Source organism: Dermacentor variabilis, chromosome 11 (genome assembly GCF_050947875.1).
Source record: "Dermacentor variabilis isolate Ectoservices chromosome 11, ASM5094787v1, whole genome shotgun sequence".
NCBI classification, from domain to species: domain Eukaryota; kingdom Metazoa; phylum Arthropoda; class Arachnida; order Ixodida; family Ixodidae; genus Dermacentor; species Dermacentor variabilis.
Window position 1 is genome coordinate 96,825,970 of NC_134578.1, and position 16,201 is coordinate 96,842,170.

General features: G+C 44.2%; 1 protein-coding gene across 1 annotated transcript in view; it reads right to left on the reverse strand.

Annotated features, from left to right (window-relative positions):
• The window catches only part of LOC142563387 (uncharacterized), a 37,891-nt gene extending 23,180 nt beyond the window's left edge, over positions 1-14,711 (reverse strand). The window contains exons 1-2 of the mRNA XM_075673944.1: positions 14,020-14,711; positions 2,177-2,626 (exon numbers count right to left, since the gene is read on the reverse strand). Coding sequence (XP_075530059.1) covers positions 2,177-2,626; positions 14,020-14,170 — 601 coding nt within the window. The 5' untranslated portion in view covers positions 14,171-14,711. The remainder of the gene's footprint in view (positions 1-2,176; positions 2,627-14,019) is intronic.
• Between the last annotated feature and the right edge of the window lie 1,490 nt (positions 14,712-16,201).

Here is a 16,201-nt window from a genome sequence, read left to right on the forward strand (position 1 = left end):
AGAGTCAAAAATACAGATTTAAGAATCCAGGAGTACCAGTACAACAGCCAAAATTCTAACCAGCTTTTTTCTTTATTTTTTTCTCGAACAGCAAAAGAACAGCATACAGTGCTTGTGTTCTATGGCAGAGATCGCTAGATACAGAAGATTGTTGAGGTAACAGCAATGCCGAGTGATGCTTATGAGAGCTCAAGTTCGCATTCAGTGGCTTTATTTACAAAGGAATTTGATTTTCAAGACCGTAGTTGGTGATGGCTTTAGTTTTTTGATAGTTTAGCGACAGCTAAGGCGCAGCATTAGTTTTTGTGGATTGTCTCAATGTTGATGAAGCACATCTGTAGTTGCTGCAACGCTAATGCAGACTCAGCAGCAAGCAAGTCCAATCTGGAATTGTACATCTTGATGCGGCACGTAGCAACGCAACATGAATTTCTTGAGCGACATGTCAACAGTAGCCTAAAATTAAGACAATCTGGGAGATACAGAGGCCAATATAGAAGTGAGGTTTTCCTGTGCGGTCCTTTAAGGGCATGCAGCAAATGGTGTCGCTGATGTGGGCCGAATAACAGCAGCCACTGACCTCACCAAACGTAATTTAAGCAATGGGTGTATACTAGTACAGTAGACTTCCGTTAACTTGACTCCAGTATTGTTGACCGCAACCGAAGGTCCCGGCCAGCGTCCATGAATTTTTATGGGCCCAAAATTTCGTTATTTAAATGCAAAAATTAGCCTTCGCCGGAAAATTTAAACTTGAAGTCAGCACGCATGTGCATGACCCCTATGGTGACCTCACTGGCGACCGCTTTAGTGGCAGCGTCTGTCTCGACGCAGCATAGGGGACAGTAAATGTGTGAATAGACATCATCTTCCGTCGAAAACGCCTATTTCAAGCAATATTTTCAAGCAGTAACCATGGCTAACAATATGTGATTACGATATTTACACGATTCAAATGCGCGCCTATTTTATTTTGAAGAAAATCGGTCCGAAAATTGCTTGCGCGGTGCAACCAGACATGCTACCAAAACCGCCTTCGCGGAGTTGGTATGCTTTACCGCACAACAGAGATGTATTGCGGCATATCTGATTCTGAATAATCTTGCGGCGAAGCTGACTTTAGCAAACCGGTTGCCATTGTGAAACGTATCTTTTTAGCAAAAAAATCGGGCGCACTACATTTCTGCTTTGTTTAGGGGCGTTAATGTCATTTCTAGTTTGCTACTTTGCAGACATAGAAAATGGGCATCCATTTGAATCGTGGGCGTGTTAGAACCGGGCATATACTGGCAAATGAATCAGTGGTGTGTTCTACCGTATTTTCAAAATCTTGTTTAAGTCGAGCTGCCGGATAATTTGGCCCACTTCGTCGGTCTAGTCAGGGTCAAATTAACGGAAGTTCTTCGAAGTAAATTGATTTTTTACATGCCTAGTGCATTGGACCCTGAAACATGACGATTTCGTACAAGCGTACAAGTCGTTAAGCTAGGTCCTTGTGATCATTAATTGAAGCATCTAAGTGCTCCACATAAAGCCAGTAGTTTATTATAGAGTTTTAAAAATGTATATTGCCACTGATCGCAGCATTTCATTCGGTTGAATTTTCAGCCACCCCTTTTCTAGCGTTTTTACAATTCATAGACCACCGCGGCATCTGCCATTTGCGCAGACCTGGGCGTGGCTGTCTTGAGGGCCATGGAGTGGTGTGCCTGGTTCCTTACAATACCTCTAGCAATATTAAGAGGCCACGTATCTACCACAAAGTCTGCTTTTGTGCATAGCGTTTGCAGCCAGCATTTCGTGGCAAACATTACAGTTACATACGTTCATGTTGCTGGGAAGCATGAGAAGCAGTCAGGGTTCTTTGAATGCTATCGTGTTCCACTCTTGAAGGCGAACCTTAAGGGTCCTCCAAATTTTTTCCTTGCTCCATGAAAACACTTTGGATTTCGATAGTTATATCCAACGAACCGTTATATTTGTGCTCCTTAACCAAGGTTTCACCATACTGCCTCTCATTCCCAATGTAGCTGAAGGATAGCAGTGTCCGATTTCTCCTCAGTAAAGTTAGTAGAAGATTGACTTGACAGTATTTGCAGCAATCTTGCAGGAAAAAGTCGTCGAGAGGCCCTCTCCGCCTCAACGCATGCAGTATTCTGCAATCAAAACCACATCTATGGCATCCCACTGGCGCTGTTGTCCAGGGGGGCTCTGTGCCTGCGGCCACCACTGTGTGGGTCTTCGTGCCTGCGCATGTGCACCTTGGCGCTGCTGCGCTGAGCAAAGACGGCTGGGCAGTGCGGGCACGAGTAGGGCCGCTCGCCAGTGTGCGACCGCATGTGACGCACCACGTCCGAGTTCTGCGCGAACCCACGATTGCACACGTGGCACCGAAATGGGCGCTCGCCAGTGTGCGACCGCATGTGGCCCACCAAATGCGCACTCTGCGCAAATGCGCGGTTGCAGACGTGGCACCGATGGGGTCGCTCGCCCGTGTGTACTCGCTCGTGAACGGCCAGACGGAACTTCTGCCACGTCGCATACGGGCAGAAGCGGCACTGGTGCTGAACAATGGTGCCTGCTGGCGGTGGCCGAGGCCTCTCTTCTGGAAGCAGCGACGGGCCAGCTACGAGCGGGAGTGCAAATGTCGAGTCAATAATCAAAGGGGCACCGAAGATAAAAGGTTGTTGGATCCTACGCGTAGGTGGCTATCAGTGTTAAGTGAAGCTTCCGGTGATGTTTGCACTTATAGTAATGTATATAGTAGAGTAAATGTTATGCAAGCGTCATGCTAATGACCAAAATGCCTTCATAAAATGACATATATGAAGTGTTACTTTACACGAAAGAAATGACAATGACGCAAGAGCAATCCAATTTTCCACAATATGTAACACTGTCAGGCAAGTGTACCGTAATGATGGAGCCGCTATTTAAGTGCAACATAACTGTACATTAGATACACACACCCACTACGAGGATGGCCTATGTTGCCAAATTCTTGTCTACCTCTTTGTTGCCAACTTAGTTACTTCTTGCCTCTGGTGATGGGTAATGGGTATTGACTAGATTGGGATGGTCACATTGCACTGGCTGTCATTTTTCAAACCAGAAATAATTTTTAAATATCGCCTGTGGCAAATAGACTAATTCATGTCATTGGGCTGGATTATTCAAAGAGGAGGATATTATTCGTTTGAGAAATTGAATTCATAATTGCCTCTAAAAAGTCAACAATTTACTTTGTATTTACTTCAGGACACTGTAATTTATTAATTACAGCCGATGAGCTCGCATGAGTTTGCATTCACTTGAAATGAATTTTCAAGATTCGAGATAGTTTAAAGATATCCATTAATTCCTAAAGTGTGTGACGAAATACATGGGTGTTCCCAGTTACCTTTGTGTTTCAATGCATAAATCAGTTTTCTGAATATCAGTAAGTGGCACCATAATGACTTCTCATCATAATTTTCATGGCGCAAGAATGCATTCTGCATTATTATGCATATCTCGAAACCTGTCCGATACTTAGTATTCGTGAAGACAGCCCAATGATAATGGCGTGATGACGAGGAAGTGAACAAAAAGTGACGAAGAAATGATGATGGAATTTTGATGACGGACTGACGATTTGTGCCCAATTCCTGCCCAGTGCTCAGTACTAAACAATGTGAGAGCATTTTACCTCACATATAGACAGCACATGACGACAGTTTCAGCAAGGCCGCTTGCCCGGCTTAAACGATTGCCGACAACAATGCCGTGAAATTGTAAGATGACAACGGCATCACGGCGATGGCACATACACTGTGGCATGATGGCATACCCATGGCACATACCCATCTGTACATACCCATAAAATCTGCATTTGAAAGAGTAAACAAAACTTGAAGAATGCCAAACTTTTGATTCACTTTGACCTCAACAAGGAACTGAAGCTAGATTGTGACTTATCTACGTACAGCGCAGGCTCAGTTCTATTTAACTCAGAGGGAAATGAGCATAGACCAATTAAATTCCACTCCTGAGCGTAACCTGAAACAAAATTAAGCTACTCGCAGGTGGAGAGAGAGGCATTAGCCCCCATTTTTAGCATCTCTTGTTTTCCTTACTATCTTCAAGGTCGGCAATTTACCGTGGTCACTGAATATAAACCTCTGCTGGAACTGCTGAGGCCTGACCAGCAGACACCCCCAATGACTGCTCCTAGCATTTAATGGCAGACACACTTCTTGGGTGGCTATCAGTATAATCTACGGTATGCGCCACAATAACAACCAATGGCAGCAGATGGCATCAGCAGGCTTCCTATACAGGCGAAGGAAGGCAAACCACTAAAAACATCTTTTCATTGGAAGGCCTGGAAGAAGATATAGATAACGACCTACAAATTACAGGAGCTTACTGCCCGGGACCCGATGTCAGCCCGCATCACACGCTACATTTTGCATGGGTGAACTACAGGTTGTACCGCTCAATTTAATCCAAGCGCCAGTCAATTTAACCAAGCGTCAGTCAATTTAATCCAAGTGCCAGTGATTTTAATCCGAGTGCCATTCAATTTAATCCGAGCGCCACTCAATTTAATCCTAACACCAGCCTAAATAATCCAAATGCCAGTGAATTTATTCCAGGCATAACGGAATTCAAGAAGCTTTGAATTTCAAGACTTGTGAAAATTTGCATATGTAGACTATTAGATCCGTAGCTATCCTGCCACGTGACTTTTGTAAGTTTTTATTTTCTACTTCGTTATGAGAGCGACACAGCAGATGACAATTCTCAAAATAGATTGAGAGGAAATATCAGTATGAGTACGTTGAGTTAATGATACACATGCGATTTGGTCATGGCTATCAAACGAAACAATAACGAGCGATTCGATGATAATCACTAGGCCCCCGCCGGGAGGCTTCTGTCGCTAGTGAATACGATTCACTATTCTACTGCGATATCCGCAGCCTCCAATCGAACACCTTGTCATCATTACAACTAAAACACTCATGAATAAGATTTATTTGCACAATACACCTAACTGATATGGTCGAGTCACTAGTGCGCACAAGTGAAATATAATGCACAGTTTAGTGTTCTAGGTGTTTTGCACAACATAACTTCATATATATCCAATGAAATACGCTGAAACGAGTGACTCACTATGCCTTCTATAAACTCGTATGCTTAAGTCACTGGTGAATATTATTCATCTATTTTACGCTGAGGCAGCCTTCACTGGTGAGTGCCGTCAGTATTATCAATCAAGCTGTAGCAAGATGAGCAGTTTTGTGTTAACCCTGTTAACTGAGACCGCCGAGGTTTAGTGATCGCTAGTGATGCGCTCACTAGGACGTTCTACAATTTTCATGCAGAATAGCGTCATAGATATAAAATGAAATGCCATTCAGACAGCGATTCAATAACTATTATTTATTAACTATACGACATACTCAGATTGATTCACTAGTGATGAATAACTTTGTGTAATGTGATGGTCACAGCTATCATTCATGCACAATGTTAATGATATACACTAGTGATGTGCTCGATGGGACGTTCTCCAATTTTCATGCAGAATAGCATCATAGATATAAAATGAAATGTCATTCAGACGGCGATTCAATAATTATTATTTATTAACTATATGACATACTAAGATTGATTCACTAATGATGAAGTATAACTTTGTGTAATGTGATTGTCACAGCGATCATTCATGCACGGCGTCAACGGTATAAATGAAAGTGTAAATAAGTGAGTTCTAATCAGTCAACATTGCTAATTGACATCACAGAGCCACTAATCATCACTAGCGATAAGCTGTGTTCGGTGTTCTACTTTTATGTAGCATAGCGCAATCATGTCAAACGATAAGTAATTCGAACGAAGATTCAAGATTATTAACCTGGAGATGCTGGGAATTAGACACTAGTATTCACGAATCCCTTTGTTTTGTATGAGAGCCGTAGCCACCATTCGTTCATTTTGCCACAGGTATAAACGTGTTTCCTTAATTATTTTCTTCTGAGAGTGTTGTCGTGATCGAATTACTGGTGGTGAGTGACTGACAATTACTGGTGGTGAGTGGTGACTCACAAATCACAGCTTCATGGACATAAAATGAAAGGTTGCTCAAAAGGTGATTAAGTTATGACAATTGTGAACTGAGAAGTTTGAGCCAGTAGTAAATATCAGTCATTTTTTTTACCATTATAGCATTTACTTGTATGTGCTGCAATTCAGTAAAGTTTCCATAAACCAGCAATAATTTGAAGGATATAAAGATCATCAGCGAGTGACTACGTGCACGATTGACGGCTGCCGCTGCCATACCAAAGTGACTGGTGATCACTAGTGGCAAATGCTTAGCACCTCCTAGTTTTTAACTTGAATTGTTATTTGACTCAATTTTAATTTAATACCCATGACCTTATGCTGGAAGAAGTACGAAAACAAAGAACTGAGCTTTTCCCTAGTGATCAATAATCACGCTTCACTATCAGGTGGAAATGGTAGCAAAACAAATGCTTATGATCATAACTGGATCGTTGTTCAAAAGAGTTTTCATTTGACATACACTGCGCTATGGTACACAAAAGTACAAGAACACTGAACACAGCTTATCGCTATCATTAATCATTAATGATCATTAATGGCTCTGTGATATTAATTAGCAATGTTGACTGATTAGAAGTCTCATTTATTGACACTTTCATTTATACCATTGACGCCGTGCATGAATCATTGCTGTGACTATTACATTACACAAAGTTATTCAATCACCGTATGAATGACATTTTATTTTATATCTATGACGCCATTCTGCATGAAAATTGGAGAACATTGCAGTAAGCGCATCACTAGTTATCACTAAAATCTCGGCGGTATCAGATAACAGTTGGCAGCACAAAAGTACTCATCTTGCTACAGCTTGATTGATACTACTGACGGCACTCACGAGTGAAAGCTGCCTCAGTGATAGTAAAATGCATGAATAATATTCACCAGGGACTTAAGCATACCAGTTTATAGTAGGCATAGTGAGTCACCCGTTTCATTGCATTTCATTGGATATATATGAAGTTTTGTACAAAACACAGAGAACCCTGAACTGCGCATTATATTTCACATGTGCTCACTAGTGAGTCGACCATATCAGTTAGGTGTATTATGCAGATAAATTTTATTCATGAGTGTTTTAGTTGTATCGATGACAAGGTGTTTGATTGGAGGCTGTGGATATCGCAGTAGAACAGTGAATCGTACTCACTAGTGACAGAAGCCTCCCGGCGAGGGCCTAGTAATTATAATCGAATCGCTCGTTATTGTTTCGTTTGATAGCCATGACGAATCGCATGTGTATCATTAACTCAACGTACTCATACTGACGTTTCCTCTCGACCTATTTCGAGAATTGTCATCTGCTGTGTCACTCTCATAACGAAGTAGAAAATAAAAACTTCCAAGAGTTGTCGTTAGTCACGTGGCTGGATAGCTACTGGTCTCTCACCTCACTCTTCCATTTTCAAGGTATTAATTCCTAATATTTTTTGCAAATTTTCAGAAGTCTCGAAATTCAAAGATTCTTGAATTCCGTTGTGCCCCGATTAAATTCACTCGCGTTTGGATTATTTCGGCTGGTGTTTGGATTAAATTGAGTGGTGCTTGGATTAAATTTAGTTCCGCTAGGGTTAAAATCACTGCCACTTGGATTAAATTGACTGGCGCTTCGATTAAATTGACTACCGCTTGAATTAAATTGAGTGGGAAGACCTGTAGAACAACTAAAGAAATGAAGCGAGCATTGATACCATTTTTCTACTGAAAGCTAGAACTATCGTAGGCCCACCGGGTAGCCCACTAGGCAAGCCCATGTGATACTGTCCAAGTCACAAGAAAGAATATTGCAGCTGCTACATGAAACACACCTGGACTCTTTGTCAGTGAAATCTGTGCCACCATCATTGTTCTCGTGGCCGGGTCTGGACAGGGAGAGAGAAGAACTGTCAGCACAGTGCAGAACCTGCGTGCAGAACCTGCCCATGCCTGCGGCAGCTGCACCAGTAAGCAGGCTTAAGACAAGTGACAGGTGCTCTCGCATGCGCAGAGATTTTCCAGGGCCCCTTGCAGGCCAGGTGGTGGTAGACGTGCACACAAAGTGCGTTAAAGTGTTTTCTGTGAAGCACGCAAGTGCAGCTTGTACTATTTACTGTTTACAAGACACGCTCTGCCATTCTGACGTGCATCACACAATCGTGACCAATAATGGCACACAATTCACAAGCCAGAAGTTTGCCGCGTTCGTGCCAAGGAGCAATATTGTGCACCTGCGTAGATCATGCCTTTCCACTACCAAGTGCACGGAGCAGCAGAAAGAGTGATTCGAACTGTGAAAGACGATTTGTGCAAGATGACAGAAGAGCAGCTGGGAGATAATGCGATTGCATGTTGTTTTATTAGATGTGAAGGGAAGGCAAGCCTCCTTCTGAGATGCTCCTCAGCTACCAGCTATGTTCCCACTTAAACACGCCCTTGCCTCCCAGTAGTGCAGATTATATGACAAAACCTGACGACTGGGACTCCTCGCCAACCAGTAGCATATACATGTGGAATCACAAAGCTGGTCCCAAATGGACACTGGGGCATATGCAGTACTTCGGGAGCCAGAATGGTAGCAGTGCAAATGCCAGCCAAGACGGTGCAGCACCACGCTGAACAAGTCCAGCACTGTCATGAACAAGGTCACCATCATCACCAGGAACTATTACCTTACTGGAAGTCACTGCATGCGAGCAGTTGGACAGCCAACGTGGCAATATGACCAACACTGTACCATCTTCGCCTTGTACACGCATAACCATGAAGACTATGAAGAGTTAGCTGAGCAGCCGTCAGCTAGCTACCAGAATGATGTTCCAGCTCTACCACCAGGGCAGTCTTTGACATGCCTGTCTACATTACCAGCCTTAGCCACCCACGCGTAAGGCGATCAGTACAAACTCGGAAGTCAGTACAACGGTTTCACTTTTACAGAGGCCCTAAAGCAACACACTGAATCAGTTTACACCAATAAAACATTATTCAAAAACTCCAATGTCGTTAATTTCGACACGAGTAAAACCTTGTTCCTTTGACCTTTGTCAATTCGGAAAATCAGATAATTTGGACGCATCGCCTGGTCCCGACAGACATGTGCATTATTTCATGCAATAAAATTTTCGTTAATTCAGACATATTTGGCAGCACATCCGTTAATTCGGACGACTCTCGGTGCTCGGGGAGGGCGGAGCGCCGGTTATGTCTGACGCAAAAGACCAAAACCGGCGATAGCGTCCAACCGAACAGAAGCGGTGAAGTCTGCCCTGCACATAGTCATCAGCGGAAATAGTTCGCGAATAACTGCAATGCCAGAAGGTTTCATCCCTGTTTGCGCCTTTAAAGCCTTTGCTCTTGCATTTACCACCGCTCATAACACCGTGTCGGCCGCGGTCCTTTTTGACTGCGTAGTCGTCATCCATGATCGCACCGGTAGCAGCCGTGGTTTTGTATGCAGTGTTTGCGGCTAACAATAGTTTCGTTTTGACTCGGTGCAAACTTGCACCGACTACCTGACTCGGTGCAGAAACGAGTCAGGTAGTCGGCCCATGTTATAATCCAGCGGTTGCCTTTGGAAGAACGAGGGAACGGTCCTACGAATTTGATGCCTACTTCCTCAAAGGGGGAACTGGGTGGCACCACAGGCTGCAAGAAGCCGGCTGAAGCTGCAGTAGGTCTCTCGTGACTTTGGCGCTAGGTGCAAATGGTTACGTATGTCTCCATTGTCTTGCGCATTTGAGGTCAGTAAAATCTCTCTTTGGCAGAATGGAGAGTCCACAGGAACCCTAAATGACCTGAAGTTGAATCATCGTGCACGACACGCAAAGCAGAAGAGCGGAGGGCTTCTGGCACCACCAGAAGAAACCGTACACCTGTCGCGGAGAAATAATTCTTATACAGCAATCCATCCCGAACACAAAAATTATATCATGTTGACTCTTTCACGGCAGAGAAAAGCGGCTCTAAACTCGGATCATCACGTTGCTCTCTTGCAAAGGTTGTGGCATCTAAGAAATCACGGTGTACAGATGCCTTGAGGTGGTAAAAACTGTCGGCGTCGCATTCTGTTGTACTAAGAGGCATCTGGGAAAGGCAATCGGCATCAGCATGTCGTTCGCCGCTCTTGTAGGATACGGTGAAGCTGTACTCTTGCAGACGCAGGGCTCATCGTACAAGGCGCCCAGATGGATCGTGAAGATTCACGAGCCAGCACAAAGAATGATGATCAATGACGATTGTAAAGTGATGCTCATACAGGTTTGACCGAAATCGCTGCACTGCAAAAATAACAGCAAGATATTCTTGCTCAGTCACCATGTAGTTACGCTAGGGTTTACTTAATGACCGGATTGCGTAGGTGATGACGTGTCCTTTGTCATCCAAGCGTTGAACCAGAACAGCCCCAAGACCTACACCACTCGCATCCGTCTGGACTTCTGTTGGCGTGGAAGGATTGAAGTGTCAGAGGATCGGTCACAACGTCAGCAGAAACTTCAGCTGTCCAAAGTAAGCAGAACAATTAGGCGTCCATTCAAAGGCGGCATTTTTGTGCAGGAGGCTTGTCAAGGGATAAGCGACATCCGCTAATCAAGGAATGAACTGCCTAAAATAGGAGCAGAGCTCTAGAAAGGTGCGAAGTTGTTTTACAGACTGAGGTGGTCCAAATTCTTCATCAGCCTCTGTCTTTGTCTGCCATCTTTCCACAAGATGTCCCAACACCAAGGCTTGGCGCTCACCAAAACGGCACTTTTTAGATTTGAGCACAAGACAAGCCTTCTGTAAACAGCTGAGGACAATGCCTAGATGGGTGTTGTGCTTGTGAAATGTGCACCCAAAAATAATATCATCGAGGTAGCACCATGCGTATCTCCCCCTTTAGACCTCGCAGAATAGTATCCATGAATAGTTCGAAGGTGGCGGGTGCGTTGCACAAGCCGAACGACATGACATTGAATTCAAAAAGTCTATCGGCTGTTACGAACGCTGTTTTTTCCTTATCCTCGGCATGCATCGGGATTTGCCAGTAGCCGGATCTCAAGTCTGCAGAATAGAAGCAAGAAGCCACATGAAGGCAGTCTAAGGCATCATCTATATGCAGAATTGGGTAGGCATCTTTCTTGGTAACGTTGTTTAGCCGCCGATAATCAACACAGAATCACCAACTGCCTTCTTTCTTTTTCACGAGAATGACAGGTGACGCCTAGGGACTCGCGGACTCCTGAATTATCCTCTTGTACAGCATTTCCTAAACTTGCTTGCCAATTATCTTGCGCTCCGTCGGGGATACTCTGTACGGCTTCTGTTGTAGAGGGTGCACTGATCCGGTGTTTATACGTTGGCGTATTCGAGAAATCGAAATTTGGAACGTCTTGTTAGTCTGTGAAAAGTCAAACACTTGCGACTGCTTGGATAGAACATCCAATAACGCGTAGTGCTCACTCGTGCTGAGCGACTTGATCACCACCTGAAGTAGTTTTGAGTACGATGGGCGGGGATGGAGGGACTCATCTGCAGCTTCAAGTGCAGCCAGTTACGCCGGTGTCTCTTCTTTGAAGAGAGCGAGCTTCATGCCAGAAGGGAGAAGTATGGGCTGGGGCGCGTAGTTTGTTGGCCATAATTCAGAGTGTCCTTCAACCACAGAGACTAAACAATGCAGAACCAAAACATTCTTCTTTACACAGGCCAAGTGAAGTTGCGGCATCAAATCTGGCGGGGTTGGTACCAAAGCAAATGACCGGAACGCACACCGTGCATAGTGGGGGAATGACGGTGTACTCAGAAACACAAAAGGCACTCTCTTGACGGGTTCTCCATCAGTCCTGTCATAACCTCGCGTTGTACTGAAAACTCCCCAATTCAACAGTCAACGGTTGCACCACACTTCTGCAAGAAATTGAAGCCTAAAATAACATTGTGCGTGGCTCGAGGAATAACGGAGAATTCAGTGGTAAATACTTTGCCACATCAACACACATCCACAGTACAAGCACCGACCGGGCACAACGTGTCACCGCTAACACTACAAGATGTAGAAATATTGTTCCAAGAAAACATCACTTTTTGTCCCAGCTGGGCTTTAATATTTACACTCATCATGGAAATTGTTTCCCCAGTATCCACAAGAGCAATTGTAGGTATGTCGTCAACAAGCACGTGAATTTTGTTTTTCGGCATAAAAACTGGTGGAGGAATGTCGGTAGGCAGTGAACAGTATCCAGCGGCTTCACCCCCATCGGCCGCGCTACCTAGTTTTCCGGTGGTGGGGATAGCAGACGATGCCGTGGCGATGGAGACCACGGAGCCCGTGGGGCAGGCGTTGGCCTTCAGTTGCGGTCGAAGGCTGGTGATGGGTTCCGGAAGCTACCCTGATGAAGTGCACGATTGGTTGGCGGGTGTGGAAGCCATGATGTGAAATAAGGTTAATAATTTGACTGGTACGTCGCTCGTGGAGGTTCTTCTCGGAAAGGTCAGCGGCAGTCGCAAAACCTGGTGATGTGGCCAGGGACACCGCAACTATAGCACACACGAGGCCGAAACTCACGATGCTGCTCAAAGCCTTCATTTCTGCCAGCGAGCATGGGGCATCTGTCATGATCGTCATATTCTCTGTACCCTGAATAAGTGGTATGGTACCACTGTGCTAGATAAGAAGTGCGGCGCTGCTGCTCGTTGTTGAAGCGAGGCGGGTTCGCGGGTTCAGATGGAAGCCCAGCTCTAAATCGTCCACGTTCGCTGCATTAATAGAGGGTTGCCACAACGCTGGTGGTAGTCCGGGCTCGTTGTCTCGAGAGTCGCCACTACCACAACGGCTGATTTCGTGGCACCAACGGAGCTCTTCCCGGACTATTTGTCATATTGCCGACGACAGATCGGATGGTGTGCTCGCGTCAACGCAGGCCAACGTTGGCACATTAGCCAAACGGCCAAATTTCGATGCCACGCGATGCATCTTTGGTGCTTCAAACGCACTGCAATGTTGGATTACGTTGACCACAGATGCCAGGTTTCCTTTGGCTATCAAGAACTGGTATACGTGTTCAGCTACGCCCTTAAGAAGATGACCCACCTTATTTTCATCGGACATACTAGAATCCACAAGTCTAGATAGCTTGAGGACCTCTTCTATGTACTTAGTACAAGTCTCGTGAGAGAGTTGGGCCCTTTGGGACAGGGACTCAAAGCACTTTTTCAGTTCTTGGCAAACAAATCCCAGGTCGTAAGCGTGTTCTCGTGGCTGTCATGCCCCATGAGAGCAGTATTTGTGAGCGAGAACACAACATTTGATATTTGAGCGGCGGAGTCTATGCCGTTACGTTTGCTCACCCGTCGGTACTGCTTCAACCACTTGTCCACGTCATCCCTGCAAGTCCCGGCAAAGCTTGGTGGTTCCTTATAGAGTTGCGAAGGGCCCATCGGCCTCAGAGCTTGTTTCTCGGCCCACGCCTGGTGTTGAGGATGGTGGAGGTCCGGCCAGTCGACAACTGCGGCGAGGTTCAGGTGGTAGCGATTCCGTCGTTGGATGCTTAGATACCCAGCACCTGCACCACTCTGTTACGGAGTGTGTAGAAGGCGTTTATTTCAGGGAGCCGTCGGCCAAGTGGGTACCGGTACTGCAAGTTGTCATTCTCTTCCTCGCAGCCCTCTTAATGTTAATGTTGCTACTGCTGCTCTACTACTTTTGACGCACTGTAAGAATATATATATACATACATATATATATATATATATATATATATATATATATATATATATATATATATATATGCACACACAGTGAAACCCTATTGACATATTCCTCGCTGTCGTGTTTTCCAGGCTGCTACGTCACATTTTGCAGTCGTGACCCAAATTTCATTGACTCCCATATATTACATTCCCATCTGACACAGAGCATGTGCTTTGTGATGGTATATGCTTGCCTACCTGTTTCCGGAAGCACCACACTTCCGACGTTGTCGACAGGTGCAGAAGAATCCTGTTCCTCCAGATCAGTCCATGGGAGGGATTTTTCCACACCTCGTTCCCCACGCACTGCTCGAGGTTTTGAAGAAGAGGAAAAGAAGACAATCATCATAATCAGGCAATCAACATTATCACACGTAGCAGCTAAATGTACATCACTAGTGCACAATTTTCCACAGTACGTTTATCAGTCCAGAAACTAAAGGAAACATTCACTTGGAATACGTGTACGTAAATTTCTCAGCGAAAAGCTCCAATCCACATGATTACTAATAACCAGTTGCCTGACTCCAGCTCCCCTGGATTTGCTTCTGATAATAGCTACTAATTCCCAATAACATAGAACTAGTAATGGCAATGTTACTACAAGTTTTTCAGCCACATTATAATTGCACCTCACCACCACAAAGCACCACCTAACTTTTACAGATGTAAATCAAACCACCTTCAATATTGTACTCGATATAACCATCCTACTGGTAAACATTTTACAGTAATTGTTGTGCCTATTAAATATCTTTTGCAAGTTTACTGGCTCTAGTACTACGCTGCTTTCTAGTAATAATGTATAGCTGCTTTGAATTTTGGTTTTCTAAACTATACAGGCGGGAGGTCCCCTTTACAGTCTGTTGAGTCTGGGACTTCCTTCTGTATGTATATTCTACATTCTCTAACTCTCTTATGCTCATGAAATGTATAGCTGCTTTGAATTTAGGTTTTCTAAACAATACAACAAGGCAAGCAGGCGCAAACCACAAAATTTTAATAGCTTTACCAAATTACAAATGTGGAAAACAATAAACAAGCAAATGAGAACATCACAGATAAGAATAAATGCAGCATAACAAATATTATATATCCAGTGATCACAAACACACGCACACAAACTTTTTTATAGGCTTATATGACCTGTCTAGGTTTCTAAGGGCTATTACCTTAAACACCCACAAAGTAGCATAAGCTGCAGTAGTGAATGCACAATGTCCCTACAAACGCCTCATTAACAATAGATCAGTAGTTTCTGGTTGGACTTATTGATTTCGGAACATTTATTCACAAAACAAGGAAGAAAAAATTAAGACTGGAGGCAATGCAGCCCTCCGACAGCTTCCAGTCTTTTCTGCACTCAAACTCAAAGGCTACTTGTAAACAGCATTATGTTAAGTACTCGTGGATAGTGTAAAAGTAGTTATAGATTCAGTGCAACCATCATTATAAAATACCAGGGCGATGCAGCAAGCAGAAGCACTTGCGGCAATCTCCTGTGGCATCGTGCTTAACCAAGGTATTAGCCATTTGCCTTCTGCAGCTACTACTCAAATCTACAGATGTAAGTGTTGTCACAATGATACAACTTTCAATGAAAAGGATTAGGCAGTTTTTGAAATACGAGACCTGAAGTTGGGGGACGCAATCCAGCAAGCATACAAAAGAATGCAAAAGAATGCAAAAAGAGCACTGAAGAAAGTAAAGGGCCAACAATAAAGATTGTGGTTTTTCGTACACAAAGCCACTTGGGCAACGTCGTAATAAAACTCGTATTACTTGTCTTGCTCCTCAGGTTTTCTCGCTCAGAGTCCAGGTAGCCTCAGTCACACACTGCACACTGCACTCGAAGCAAGCGAAGTAGTGAGCTTGTTCCAAACACACAAAGGCAAACATACAACAAATCATCCACTGACAAACTAAGAAATTGCAAGCACTGAAAAGCTGCGCGACCACTTATAATAGTAAGCACAATCTTCTTCATGCCCACACGGCACGACCCAGTGCTGTGTCCTCAGCAAGTGACACCTGAAACCATGGGAGAATAGAAATCTTATCTCAAAAGGCTCAAGAAATTTTTATTTCTAAAGCACTATCACAGTTAGAGGGATACCAATGACCAAGATTAAGCCAAACCCGAGAGATGCATTTGTGCTGTTCAAAAAGTTACATTTACGAAAAGCAGCAATTGCATAAGGAGAAAATGGTATTACATTAGAAAAAGACTGGCAGCACCACTGTGACAATTTTGAATTGGACACAATTTATATGGTTTCGAATTGAAAAATTGCAGCGAACACCTGATACATTACTTTTCAACAATAGTTTGGCCAGTTTTATGGTCGGTGTCCAAATCCATGCATCAGCGACGCATTGA